This window comes from Drosophila teissieri, chromosome 3L (assembly GCF_016746235.2).
Source record: "Drosophila teissieri strain GT53w chromosome 3L, Prin_Dtei_1.1, whole genome shotgun sequence".
In the NCBI taxonomy this organism is placed as follows: domain Eukaryota; kingdom Metazoa; phylum Arthropoda; class Insecta; order Diptera; family Drosophilidae; genus Drosophila; species Drosophila teissieri.
This window is the reverse complement of record NC_053031.1, coordinates 16,544,769-16,559,372: the sequence shown is the minus strand read 5'-3', so window position 1 is coordinate 16,559,372 and position 14,604 is coordinate 16,544,769. Positions and strand designations below refer to the sequence as shown.

Here is a 14,604-nt window from a genome sequence, read left to right as displayed (position 1 = left end):
CGGCCATCTTCGATTTATTATTCTGTTAACGATGCCTAGAGCTATTTTTTGGTATGCGCCTGTCTTCCATAAACATTCCCGGAGAGAAGTGTCGCCTCTTCTCGGACCAAGTATCGCCAATCCATTGAAGTTCTGGTTTGTTTGTCATGCTAAATGCAAGTGATTGTACTATGCGGTGGCACACTGACTACCAAAAGCATTCACTGGTATCAGTTGTACACGCATTAATGTATTAACGACTCACCGGGGGTTTGGCTCAATTGCGTTCCACTTATTAGTTTGATGCACTTTATTCCATAGCCAGCAGTTATGCTTACAAATGCTTTGGCCTTCGACGGAAGTAGGTCTCTATCTTAACAAATAGGAAGCTATATATTTATATTTGAGTGCAGTGCAGTCATGAGCAACCATTATATAAACGCCACTGCAGAAAATGTGTCATTCAGGGACATTCAGTTTTCCAACCTGGGTGGCACTTTCTAAATTGTTTACCATTTTTATCCAAAATATTCTGCTTAGTCAAATAATAATGGTACTTTGATTTAATATTTTTATACATTTAAATTTCTGCTAACTTTTTTATTATTAAAAAGAAACCGTTATTGTAGGGCAGCCAAAGTGCCTTAACCCATTTCCTGTGGTTTTATCTTGATTTTATTTTTATAGGTGCTTCAACAAATATTTAAGTTTAGTAAGCTTTTCAGTGGATGTTTGACAACCTTATCGCTATTGACAGATTAAACAGACTGTCCGGGACTTACCAGTACCTCGAGGTCGACCATTTGAAACTAATTTGACAGATTGCAGAAGACTGCAATGTGCCATTACTTGGAGTCGAGCACGCTGTCATGAGCCCATACCTCAGTGTCCAAAATCCTGGCCCATTAATCAGCCGCTTTATGACTGGGCTGAGTAGTGCTCACTGAATAAGTGCAAATAGTGCGTTATTATTTATTCATTTCATTTTGCAAGAACGCGCCAAAGAGGGTCAGAGGTCAGTCAACCCTTGGGCCACCAAAAAGCATTTTTTATTTGTCCCAGCCATCCATGCCATTGAAGCCATTGAAGCCACCCCACGCAGAGCAGGCCCAAATATATGAGCTGCCGTCCACGTTGCTTTGGGCATCCAATTTCGAGGCGTGCAATTAATAGACACCGAAACAATTCTGGTGACGCCTAACGATGATGCCAAAGGACACCCAATTCTGGGCCACCAATCGCATTTTGTGTTTTGTTGCCTCTCGGGGAATTAACTAAAAATAGTCCAACCGCATGACGTCTGCAGGAGCAGGAGCAGGAGCAGGAGGCAGTGGGATGATAATCAAACCGCAATTTTACACCACAAGGACACGACATCATACACCCCACAGCCGCAGGCTCGTTAATTTCATCCAGCTGTAGATGTAGCATTTCATTTCCAGTTCCTCATACGCCCCGTTGTCGCCACCACAACCGCGAAGTTCGAACAACCATTCCATCCAGCCATCCCAATTCCAATCCCAATATGGATCTCCACATCGCCGATTGGCGGCTTCCGTCTTTGCTCGCAAGTCGGCTAATTCGCCATTTAAATTGCAAGTATGCGAGATTTTCCATTTCAACATTTTTTCAATACTGTTGAATGGAATCATTATTTTAATTTGTTATTACAATTTCTTTGAAGAATTCGCTTCCGAAATTTCTAATGCAGCTACTAATCAAATAAATTCCAACTGCAAGCTCCGAATTGTAATTTCTTAAATCATATTTAAGGTACACTTTCATACATACTCTTTCTTTTATGCGAGTTTAATTTTAGGTAGGCCATAAACATTTCTGCCAAACAAAAGAGTTCGTATATACTAAGACGATAAGAATAGGAAAAGGTGCAACTGCATTAGTCACTTTTATCTTTTGAAATGCATTGTTTTGAAAACCAATTAATTTGTTGAGGATATTTTTAGCAGGAAGTGAAATTTAGACTATTAAATAGAAAACGCCTTTACTTTTAAGAAACTAATATCAAAATGGGAAAATAGAAAATGTCAAAAAAAGCTATATAATATATTTTTTTTAGTATTTACAGATTTCTATCCATATATACCCGAAATTTTTTCAAATGACAACCCTTATACTTCCTTATATGTCGATTGAAATTAAGCAAAAACACATAGATGACTAAACTCAAGCCGCTTTATGATTATTTATCTATAAGAAAAACAGTTTTTTCGTTAATTTTTTAAATGATAAATAAAGAAGCAGAAGTAAATATTTCATTTCATATTTATGTATTTATGGTTTTTTTTTTTAAATTTAATAGATAATAGTATATTCCAGTTGACAATGAGTTGATGAGCCAAGTGACCCGCTGTAGTACAGGGTATAAAACAATAAAATTCGTCGTGCTATTTTGACCGTTCGCACACGTCCAAAGGCGCTGGCACGAGCTGTGAATTTCCGATGGGGTGGCCGCCAGTGGGCGTGGGTGATTCGCTTGGGGGTGTCTATATGGTGTGCTGTATGCTATAAGCTACATCCGATCCGATCCGACCCTCTCCGACCGCCGGCGGCGCCAGCCGAGGTGGAGCCGATCCAGAGCCGAGTCCAAGTGCGTCCCAACTGTTGAGCAAGGAACCTTGCCACCCGCACCCCCAACCCTAGCTACCCACCTCGCTCCGATCCGGCCACCCACCGCCCACCGACCACCCCCACCATGAGTATATAGCGTGGATAGCTTGGAGCTGTGGGCAGCAGCCGACGAGTGCGCCGCTCGGCAAACCAGTCATTCTAAATCGACGCCTGGCTGACTGCGGACGCGCTCCTCGGATCGAAACGCCTTCGAATTGGTCGTTGGATCAAGTGTCGCGCGCGCTAATCATTAATTAAGTGTCTTAGGAAAATAGTCCCGATTTGGCCAACGAAACGGGTTTCCAGCTACCAGTGCATTTGCGAGCGACTATGCTTTTGCGGCAGGCTCATTTGTGAAAAACATATATCGTTTGCGGCCAGTTAGATTTTCACCTGAATTACCTGCAATCGAGCGTAATTATCATACCGGCAACATGGAGACCACAACACCTGTGCTGGACCTGTTGATGCTGCATGACAACACAACTACTGTGGCGCCTCCGAGGGCGCTCTATGCGAATCGGAATCGCCTGATTATTGGGGCTATCATCATGGTTCTGGGCGTTTTCGGCAACTCGCTGGCCCTTTTTATTTTGGCGCGCAAGAAGCTCAACAAAAACAGCAAGTACACGCTCATGTTGCGGTAAGTGCAGCTATGCAGTGTGAAAAAGCGATTAGATGAATCATTTATTCATGCATTTAAAAACATAACACAGGTCGTTTAAACTAAATCAAGGAAAAATGTACCCATTCTAGTTTTTAACCAAACAATGAGGCATGCCAATAATACTTTTTAAAACACCTTTATTCGTGCTGCACCGTATTCATGTTAATAATATTATTAAGCTGGCACTTTGCACATTTTCTCCGCCTGTAGCTACTCATTTTGTGCAGCTAATGTTTGCGACTGTTTGTGTCCAGTAGTTCATGGCTATGCTAGTTTATTCAACCTGCTCTCAACTGCGGCCACTTTGGGGTTCTATAAAATGCCTATGCGGGTCTGATTTGCATAGTTTGAATTGTTTTACTTGGCAGAGGCTTTGTAGTTGCTGTTTTTTTGCATATCTTATCAAATGTCGGAATTAGTTCATTGGCCATGTGTTTTGGCAGTGAGATTTTGCCCATATTCCAGTCTGTTTTCCGTCAATCTTATCGACGACGTGGGAATGCAGCGAATTGCGAATGCATTAAAAGCTTTATGGTGTAACTGAAGACGGAGATCGGTGGTTGACCAGATTGGCAATTTGTGTACACTGAAACACCTTTCAGAAAATATAGGGGAAAGACTTATGTAAATACGTATTTGAATTATGTACCTATGCTCATATGATTATCTGTAAATATATGTTTATAAATTCAACTTGTGTATTTCACTAAATTCGTTGTAATATTGTCTCCTATTAGACAAACTCTGAAATATTCATGATATTCCCCAATTCTAATACTGATAATGTAGTGACACATATTACTTAATGGATTGTTATTCACAAAAAGATATTCGAAAGGAAGTGTACTTTAAGTGATTTACTGTGATAAAATGTCATCTATGACACCCATGGAAATTTATCTAGCTCATGAGCAATTTATATTTCATTTATCAGCATTGCGCCGGGCAAATTCAGTGAGATTGTTTCCAGTTTGCTCCTTTTCGAAAATTTTGTGCTGAGACGACAGTGCGTATGCGTAATATGTGTAATATGCGTAAATTGCTGTCGCCAGCAATTTGAGCCGCCGAGGAATCATAAATTAATGCGAATTCCACACCAGGCATCAGGCCTCCTTTACGCAGAGCCTTTGATCTGTAATTTGATTGATTGAATGAACCCGGTGATTGGCACTTGAACGGGGTCTATAAATCAGGGTATCCCAATGGATTGGCAGCGCCCTTATTGCTTTTTCTTTATGAACGAGAAGCGGAATAGCTGTGTGTATTTTGCCATTGCTAGAGTAAACAATGATTTTGCTTTTACAAGTTAGCAGAACGATTTCGTATTTCTCACTGCACACTGCAATTTAAGATTTAGACATTTTGGGCCTGTAATGAAAAGTTCCGGCGTTTTGGCTTTTAGCGAAACTTTTACAATGCACCATAAAATGCATTTAATTCGCTTGTTCGCCGGAATCGGGTATAAAGGTGCACAAGCTAATAATAAAAATAAAAATGAATAAAGTCATTGCAATGCCTAACGATGCGCGGTCTGTTGGCCAATCCCCGCGAACTGTCAATCCCATTTTTGTATTCTATTCTCGGCGTGCGTTTTTATTTATTTCCATTGAAAAAAGCCCTACATTTATTCAGTTTCATTTCACACGGAGACAAATGAGTTTCCTGTGTCAACGGCGCCCCAAAAACAATCAAATCGAAACACACAAACTCGTCCCACAAATGCAATATTTTGTGGTCCCAATAAAAGGAAACACTTAATCTAAGTCTCCATTGACAGTCACATATTTCATTTGGTAGAAACACTTAGAATCCGTAATTTAGTTTTTATCAAACAATAATTTGGCTCTTAGTATATGTTTACTTGACAAAAAAGTCTACAAAATCTGGTTAAAGTTATAACAAATTATTTAATATATACAAATATTCTATATTCTATCTAGAAATGAATTTAAATATATAGCATAGCTAATTGGTAAATTTAAATAAATAAATTAAATGTTTAGATATCCATATAATAGATACCCATTAAATAATTATGCATTTAGTATATACTTGTCAGCGTTCGATTCGAAGTGTTTGAGGACCGAGTCACGTCTTAGATAGCCAAAATCGAGAGTTGTACAACCATGTGCGGCAGCTTTGAGGTATCTTGATTGAAAGTTTCGTTTTATAAAAGAGGCAATTAATTAAACGCAATTCGTTATTACATTTTATCGATCCCCCAAGTTATGTACCCAACGGACTGTAGCTAATGGCATGAAAAAGTATTTACTTTCGCATTTACGAGCTTGAACATGCCATAAAACTAAGCCATCCCAAATTTACGAAAGCCTTTAACTCTTTCAGATGCCTGGCCACCAACAACCTGGTGGCGCTGCTGGGAATGCTGACCACAACGCTGCTGAAAATGTATCTCTCGAAGGAGGTCCTGCAGTCCTTCATCCGCCTGGACTGCGTGGGACTCGTGGTGTGGCGCTTCTTTGGCCTGAGCTCCGGGTGCATTGCAGCAGTTATGGCGGCGGAGAGATGGATGGCCCTGGCCAGACCCTTCATCTACCACAAGGTATGCACTCGACTGGAATATATAACAAATTACTTTGGTTTGTAGAATAACTACTTAACAAATTACTTTGGTTTGTAGAATAACTACTTAATTTTAAAAGTGATATAAGTGCACACAGGAAATCACAAACATGGCCAGCTCATTCATTCAAAATTCTCGCATTCTCAATTCTCCACACAGCACATTACCTACGAGCTCATTCGCAAGAGCATCAACAGCATTCTGATGATCGCCGTGGTGATCACGTTCCTGCCATTCGTTGGTTTCGGTGCATACATCGATGAGTCCAATCCGGAACAGCTGAAGTGCATTCGATACCGCGATGCGCCGGGAGTGTGGAACAAGTCGTATGCGGTGCTCTTTATGGTCTTCGGTAATTTCCCACCAATTGGTTAGACTTCAAATATTGATTTGACAATCCATGTAATCCAGGCACCCTGCTGTGCATTGTGATCGTGGCCTGCAACCTGTTCGTGGCCCACACCCTGCTCTGTGTGATCGGCAGGAGTCGCACGGCCAAGCGGCACATGCACTACGACCTGGTTTCCAGGGACAAGAGCAGCGCCATCAGCATCGATCCCGAGAGCAGCAGCGGCACCACCCTCTACCAGACGCAGCTGAGCACCGGAAGCGGAAACAGCCATCGCAGTGTGCAGCCGACGAGGCAGTACAGGCACAGCGTTAGTGTCACGATGGCGGCCACCGACTCCTCGCCGGTGGAGATCAAGTTCGCCAAGCTAATGGCGTTCCTCAGTATCTCGTTCGTCATCTGCTGGATGCCCCAGATGGTGAGTGCTTCCGAAATACCATCCCTTATCAACTTGGCTTATATCTGCAATCTCCGTTTAAGATCGCCATCCCGTTGGCCATAGCTCCAAATCGGGTGCCCGCATCGAATAAGTTCTTCATCATCGCCGACGTGCTTACGGCCTTGCACTTCACCTCGGATCCGTATGTCTATGTGCTGAGTAGCTCCAAGTCCATCAACTGGTCCTTGCTGGGCTGCATCAAGCGCTGGCGGAGCGGATGGCGTCCAGGTGGTCTTCGTCGATCCCAGAGCGACCAGAGCCGCATGCGCACGACGATGACGGAGGCGAATACCCTGGAGTTCAACTGATTCCACTCGATCCTCAAACCGCGCGCCCAAGTACTTAATCCCATTTCCCGACCCACTGGGATCTCACTCAAATAGCGTTTCCGCCTCCCCTTTAGCTCTCCTGGGAGTAGCGCCTAGTCTCGTAAGCTGTAAATAATAAATGTATCCCACTTCGTATCATACCATATCAGGGCTTTCCTTATATGTGTGCTCACCTCACTTAATCTCTGTACCGATTTCTAGCATTAAATATAACGCTTGTGTGCAAGAAATCAAGTGCTAAATGAATTAATTGTGCCCTAAAACGAAAAGGTACAGCCTCCAAGGATATGCACATCTACTGAATCTTATGCTGCAACAGATAGAAAGGCCATTTCCATTACCCTGGACCATGACAAAACAGGAATCGCGTTTGTTTTACAACTAGTTTTGTTTCTTTGTTTATTATAGAATTTATATGATTACATAAGTTGAATGGTGGTTGGCTGGTATGGTATGCGTGCTGGGAGGGGGGAATCGGGTAATATGAAATTCGATTCAATCAAGTTGTTTGTGTTCTCCCTCGTCAGTTCCAAGAAGCTTCGTCGTACAATGTATTCAACTGTTTCAACTAAAAGTTGGCTGTCTTCTTCTCAGTTTCCGTTCATTCAGTTTATATGCAAATTGGTATGCAAATGTCAAATTGCGGGAAGAGATCGACTTGATCTGTTCTTCATCCTCCTCCTGGGCGTGAATGTATATTTTTCTTGTATATTAAGGTTTATGTTATGTTAAATTACGAATTCCTCCGACGTCTACTTAGTAGCGATTGTAGCGACCGCGGGCGCGTTGGCGCTGCGGCGTGGCTTTGGGTCCGGCGGCAGCACGAGCCGGCGTTGCCTTCTTGGCCGGCGATGGCGAGGCGTCTGGCGTCGCCGCCGCAGCTGCGGGACTAGCAGCAGCGGCTGGAGCAGCTGCCTTGGCCGGAGTCTTGGCTGGGGTCTTGGCTGCGGGTGCTGGGTCAGCGGGAGCAGGAGTTTTGGCTGGAGCTGGCTCGGGTTCGGCCTCTTGCTCGCCGCCCTCCGGATCCTCTTCCTGGGCCTCCATCTCCTCTTCGCCGTTGTCCTGGCCGGCGCCATCTTCTTCGCCCTCACCCTCGATTTCCTCGTCGCCTTCACCTTCGCCCTCTCCCTCGGCGTTATCCTCCGCCATCTCCACATCCTCGTCGTCGCCGGTGGCCTCCGATGGATCGTACAGTTCACCCTCAGCGCCCTCGGCTGTTTCCTCGGTGGCGCCCTCGGCAACCGGAGCCTCTGCCTCCTCAATCTTGCGCTTCTTACGCTCATTCTCCTCCAAGGCGGCAGCGGCGCGCTTCTGGGCGATCTTGGTATCGCTTGATTTCTCGTTGATGAACTTCAAGAAGTTGCGGTGATGGGTTGCCGTACGGGAGTGAATCTCGGCCGTCACCTCGGTGTCGAAGAACTTGCTGCACACCGAGCACTCATAGCACTCCAGCTTGGAGATCAGACCGGGGCCGACAGCACGCTGCCAGTTGTACTTCGGCAGGCGGGTATCAACCTCGCTGGGGATCTCATCGCCGTCGTTGAAGTCAAGGATGCAGTCCTCGGGATCCACAGGCAGGGCCACCTCCTCTTCCTCCTGGCTCTCGTTGAGCTCCTCGCCCTCCTTGGTCTCGTCCGCACCTTCTTCACCTTCCTTGGCCTCATCGCCCTCGGCATCATCACCCTCGGCACCCTCGCCATCGCCAGCACCCTCCTTCTTAGCCTCGCCATCGGCGGCCTCGCCCTCCTTCTTGACCGGCTTCTTCTTGCGCTTCTGGGGCAGGCGGAGATCGCGGGTCTCCTCTTCCTCGGTGCTGATGGGCAAGGTCTGGCGCTTGCGCTCACCCACCTTGGTGTTGCTCTCGGCAGCCTTCTTGAGATGCTCGGCGGACAGCAGATGGGTGTCGTAGTCAATGCGAGTGGCGAACTCCTTGTTGCACTCAATGCACTTGGGGTGCAAGAACTTCTTCAGCTGCAAATGTCCCTCCGACTTGCGATGGGTCGAGATGTGGCCGTGGAAGTTCAGGTCGCACATGGTACAGTAGTCCAGCTGGCGCTGCTTGCTCTTGCCCATGCGCTTCAAGCGGTCAAACTCGATCGACTTGAGCTGCTCTGCGATCTTGGCCTCCTGACGGATCATATTGGCCTTGAGGCGATAGCTCTCCTCAATGCCCTCGCGCATCATCAGATGGGTGCGACCCTTGATGTGGTTCTCGAAAGAGTTAGCGTCCCACATGTGCTTCTTGCACAGATGACAGTAGAACATGTCGTTCGGCACACTAGCGTATGGAGACTCCTTGGTAGGGCTATAAAAATTGATCATGGATCATTCGTTTTGTTTGGGAAGGAATAAAGAAAGAAAAATTGATTAGTTTTCAAAATTGAAATTCATAGACAAGGATGCGTCTGGTCTGGCTATTGGGAAGAGATTATAAAATTAGAGGAGTTGAGTGGTTCTCGCTGCAATTTATACTTATGATACGTACAGTACAGGTGGCGATAGGTGATACAATAGTAAATGATTTTAGCTATGATTAGGATGCGTTACTATAGTGAGAATGACGGCTTTGCAAGGGAGAGAAATGTGCCATAAACTATAATTATAGAATATATCATTTTCAAGCTTAATAATTAGTAATAATTTAGAGCACATTTCTTTCCCTATGAACACTTACATCAATGATATTTTCATTCAAAATGTATATTCTTTAAAATCAATCAAAAATGAGAGAAAATTTAAAATTATTACAAACTTATACTCTTTGCACCATTTAAATTAAAATATTCATGTTTAAATGGGAAGTTTAATTATGACACTTGATTTCTCTCCTTCTTAACTTTAATATATACTTAAAAAGTTGTAAATAAATACAAAAAGCAAAAGAAAGAAAAGATTATATTTTAACAATTTGTTCAAGTTAAATGATATTAAAAAAAATAGTATGAGCTTGTATATTATGAAGTTTTAACACATAGATTTATACATTTACAATTCCCTACCCAAATGAGTCCCCGACCAAAGTGCCCACATACACATAGATTTATAAACAGCATCAAAAAATATACTATCCCTAATGAAGAACTAATTCTAATTAAAAATACTTTTTTTAGAGATGCATGAGGGAACGCAATTAGAGAATTGGAATGCCCAAGTACTTAGGTAAAAAGTTTAGATTGATTATTTGCCCTGCTAAGTTCGTTTTTTGTTTTGGTATTAGTAAAAGAAATCAATCCTTTGTATTTTTGGCAGCAAAATATGTATACTTTTTGTTGTGGTTTTGGTTTGTTTGGAAAAGTTGTTGTAAGTCTTACCTCTCGATTTTCTTTTCGCCAGGAGTGGGTTCCTTCTTTTTATTTTGGTTGGCATTTTTAGCCAAAAGTTTCTTGGCACGATCAAAAGCATTTTGCTTGCGAATACCACCGCCGCCCTGCTTTTGCGGGGGCTTGGGTCCACTACCAGTGGCGCCACGATTTTGAAAGCCACCTCCCTGGCCACGACGGTTATTGAGACGATTGCCGGCACCGCCGCCGCGACTGACCATCTACATTGTTTAGTTCATCATTTGGGATTGACATTTACATTTTCGCACAATTCGGAATGCACACATGGCGCATATGTGAATTGATTTCGTTTTGTTTTACAAACAGAGGCATTAATGATACAAAAGCATTTTCGAAAGATCGGAGACAATATGGCGCGGTTGGCCATTTACAATATTATGTGAGGGGCGGAGCGATCAGATTGAACACATTATAGATAATTGCGGGGATAAATCGTTGATATATAGTAAAGTAGACATAAGTACATGGAGCACATGGTATATATTGATTTTGGTCAGATCGACGGGGCAGTTGCGGCGGCCAATCAGTCGACGGGGATAGTTGGATATATATATTGCATAAATATTTAAATGTATATATATATATTTGTTGGCGTGTGGCGGCGAGTGGCATTTGAAAATGGAAATCGGATTTTTGAGTTTCAGAGGCAGGAACGTTGAAGAAGAATTGGCATTAGACATAAGATATTAATAGGTATTTCATATTTTGGTTTTGGATGTAATAATGTTGCACCATCAAGCAGTACCAGTACCAGATCGGATCAGTTTCGGTTTCAGAGCAGAGCAGATTAGAAGATTGCATGGCGATCAATGTCAATCGATCGAGCAATCGGTCAATCAATCAATCAATCAGTGGCGTCGCACGGAAGGCATCATACAGTTTACAGTATCGCATCGTTGGTGAAGATTCGCATATTGGCCACAATGTGTGTGTGTGTGTGCATCGCGTGTGCGTGTGTGTTGAGTGTGTGTGCGTTGCGTTTTGTATTCAATTTTATTTGGATTTTCGAAAATATTGTTGGCCGTCAATGGAATGTATTTTGGGGCGGGGATTCGATTTTCGTTGATTGCAATGGATTATTGCAAATGGGAAGAGTCGTCATCAACGGCAACAACAACACGCAACAGCGACAACGACATCAACAACAACAACAGCGGCAGCAGCAACAACAACAACAACAGCAAGTATATATGCCGGAGCAGCAGCAACAACAATATGGAATGCATTATTCGAAATATGCACAAGACGATGCGGTTTCGATATTCGATATTTGGAGGTGTATTGAAAAGCATCGAATTTTTGAGTTTGGCATTGTTCGGTTTTGGAAGAGAGAATAAAAATAGATAATGGATAAATTAGAAAAGCGTTGTGGCAAATTGAGTAGTTCGACCAAGAAAGTTTCTTTTGCTTGGCAATGGAACTTTGGAAATTAATCGAATTATAAATATGGTAAAAATGTAATTAATTGCTTAAGTACAGCTAGTAAGAAAATATTGCATATAAATTACTTATGATTCAATCTTGACATGGAGATCATCATCATACTCTTTTCATCGTTAAGTGGAACAAGTGTTGGCGGTACATGTTTTAATTGGTACATTTCGTTATCAATACGTGTGTATCATAAAAATTTGTCATTTCTTATTTTCGGTGTAATAATCAGGTTCTTATTTGTTTGTGCAGTTTCTATGGAACAAAAAAGCATTGCATTTTAAATGGAATAAATGCGTTTTTATTGAAAACCTCCTCCTACCACATCCATCCTCCTGTTTAACAACCTTACATCCTGATAACTACACTGCACAAAGTTCTCATTACTTTTTTCAACATTCTTTTTGCTGGTTTATGTTTTTTCAGTTGTCGGTTTAGTAAACTACAAGCTAGGATTAGATTTAAGATCTTTTTGGTTTATCTCTTAAAGGAAAAGCATTAGCTACATTTGGCAATATTACAATCTAACTAAGGGTAAAACACAAAAATAAAAAGTTCTGCTGTGGAGGGCAAGTAGTCATTTAAAAAGGAAATTTGTAGTCATGTTTTAAAGTTAAATTATGCATAGTATATATATTTTTGGAATTCCAAATTGGGTTATTTGGATAAAAATGGATACAGACCAAATATTTCAATATGAATCGGCCTATGTTTTGTTCTATTTCTACAGATGACATTTATTCCACTGCACTCCACCACAGAAATACGATTCGCAGTTGACGAATCCGGAAATAATAACAACATGGGTAAATATAACAATTCATTCGGTTGGCATTGTCAACAAATTTGGGAGAATTTGAACTTTTGTACATACCGGTCCACCACGTTGATTGCGGTTTCCCATGCCACCGCCGCCGCGGGGCAAGTCGAGGAGCGATGGTGGATTCTGGTTCCTGAACAGGTTGTTCAGCAGATTGTTGGCCAAGTTGATGGCCTGGGCGTTCATCTGACCGCCACCCTGGCGCATGTTGTTACCAAACTGTCCGCCGCCGGGATTCTGCGACTCCCAGGGCGACATGTTCATACCGCCCATGCGGTTGGCGCCCATGGGTCCACCATAGTTGTTGTTGCCACCTCCGAAGTTTCGGTTGCGGTTCTGGTTGCCACGGAATGCCATGTTGCCGTTGACCTTAGCGTTATTTACCAAACGATTCTGCGGATTTCCGTTGACCTTTACGCTGCATAAAGATGTGAAACACTTATTAGTATTACTATAACTTTCTTTCGAGGTGTTTATAGGGGGACAACTTTATTCAATAAAATTTTACTTTTCCGAGTCACTTAGAAACTTCATATTATTTAGCTTGACAACTATGTCATATACAACATTTTCAATAAAATATTTATAATTGGAAAAATAAAATTTCATAAACAGGAATCGGGTTGTAGTTGGGAACATGGGATACATAAATATTTTCGAATTTTCGGGGTTGATGTGCAGCATACCTGACCATAATTTTGATGGGTTTTTTGGTTTTGTGGGAGAGTTTATGGGATGTGTAATGTAGGGTTTGGTTTGTGTTTAAGCGAGCAAATTATTTAAACAAGCTGAAAGGAGAACGGCACAAAGAACGAAACAAATGTTGAGATGCAAGCGGGAATACATTAATTTGGGTTAGTAATCCTCCTCATCTTTTCATCTACATTTACGGGTAGTTATTATTGAACCCCATAAAAACGCGTATTACAACCCAGCGTGCGTATACACACACCATTTCACTACATACACACATATACAATATACATACACACAAAGCGATAAATGAAATGGGGAAGGGAAGAGAAATGGGAACAATTTTGGCGCTACAGTCAGCAGTTTACATTAACAACCTTTCAAACAGGTTTGTGCGACACTAACACATCCACGCCTTTTGGCCAATTTAACGTAAAGTAACAAAAACCCCTTAAATTCATCACTCGAATGGAAAAAAGATGGCGGCCCAGACGGTGAGTGTGTATAAGTAATTGATTCAGCCAGAAAGCCGGCCGGCCATGTGAGTGCGAAAGGGAGGGCACAGTGAGCAATACAGAATACAAAAAAAAAAGCCAAAGCCCATTTAATCGCGATAAAAACATGTTTTGCCCCCAATAACTTATACTAAACGCATTAGTTTAACCTCTGGAATGCAAATGAGTAACACTCATAACGATAAACAACAATCAAGGACTCGTAAACAAGCAGTTAGCCTATTATCGCATTACTTCATACACATATACATGCAAGGAGCCCCCAGGAAAATCAATAGTTACTATTTTCAGATGCCCAGGGAGCAAGCGAATAAATACATTTTGCCCCAACATATACACACGCACACGCAAAAGACAAATGCGTAGCGCAAGTTGTGAAATTAGTTAAAAACTTACGTGTTGCAACGGCGATTTGTCAAAATTACTGGATTATTGCACTACAGTTTTCCTTTCTTCAGCAAGATGGCCGCCTTCGTCGAAATACTCTGCTACCTGAATACTTCACTCCGATCCGAACGAAGAAAAAAAATCGAATGACGTATGCGGCTGGGCTAGGGATGGCCTAGTATCTAACGATATTATCGAACTATCGGAACGGACCACATCGATGTTTTTTCCAGCTCTAGCGATGGTAGTGCGATAATCAAATAAACACAAATTATCGATATTTTTAATAGACAGACCGTTATATACTCCCATTTTAAAAATTTCTTTTAAAGAGTATCAGATTGTAATGCGTATTAAAGCTTATATAAAATGCTATTATAAATGAAATATTTTAAACCACAAACACGGGGCACAAAAGGTAGTGTTATTGGCGCATTAAAAT

The 14,604-nt window shown here is 42.2% G+C and overlaps 2 protein-coding genes across 4 annotated transcripts; one reads left to right on the top strand and one right to left on the bottom strand.

The window, feature by feature from the left end:
* Positions 1–2,765: 2,765 nt before the first annotated feature.
* On the top strand, positions 2,766–7,180 carry LOC122615725 (prostaglandin D2 receptor). The gene is made up of 5 exons (XM_043790804.1): positions 2,766–3,250; positions 5,621–5,837; positions 6,018–6,210; positions 6,270–6,625; positions 6,688–7,180. The coding sequence occupies exons 1-5, from the start codon at positions 3,042–3,044 to the stop codon at positions 6,952–6,954; spliced, it is 1,242 nt and encodes a 413-aa protein (XP_043646739.1). The 5' UTR covers positions 2,766–3,041; the 3' UTR covers positions 6,955–7,180.
* Positions 7,181–7,344: 164 nt separating this feature from the next.
* LOC122615724 (zinc finger protein on ecdysone puffs) lies at positions 7,345–14,322 on the bottom strand. 3 transcript variants are annotated; one of them, XM_043790800.1, is made up of 4 exons: positions 14,172–14,321; positions 12,622–12,985; positions 10,287–10,516; positions 7,345–9,280 (listed from the first exon to the last, which is right to left on the bottom strand). In XM_043790800.1, exons 2-4 carry the CDS (start codon positions 12,922–12,924, stop codon positions 7,732–7,734), a joined length of 2,082 nt encoding a protein of 693 aa, XP_043646735.1. In that variant the 5' UTR covers positions 12,925–12,985; positions 14,172–14,321; the 3' UTR covers positions 7,345–7,731. The 3 variants fall into 3 exon arrangements, with proteins under 3 accessions (XP_043646735.1, XP_043646736.1, XP_043646737.1); XM_043790802.1 differs by lacking the exon at positions 10,287–10,516 and having other exon boundaries at positions 9,112–9,280; positions 14,172–14,322; XM_043790801.1 differs by lacking the exons at positions 10,287–10,516; positions 14,172–14,321 and having other exon boundaries at positions 12,622–12,744.
* Positions 14,323–14,604: the final 282 nt, after the last annotated feature.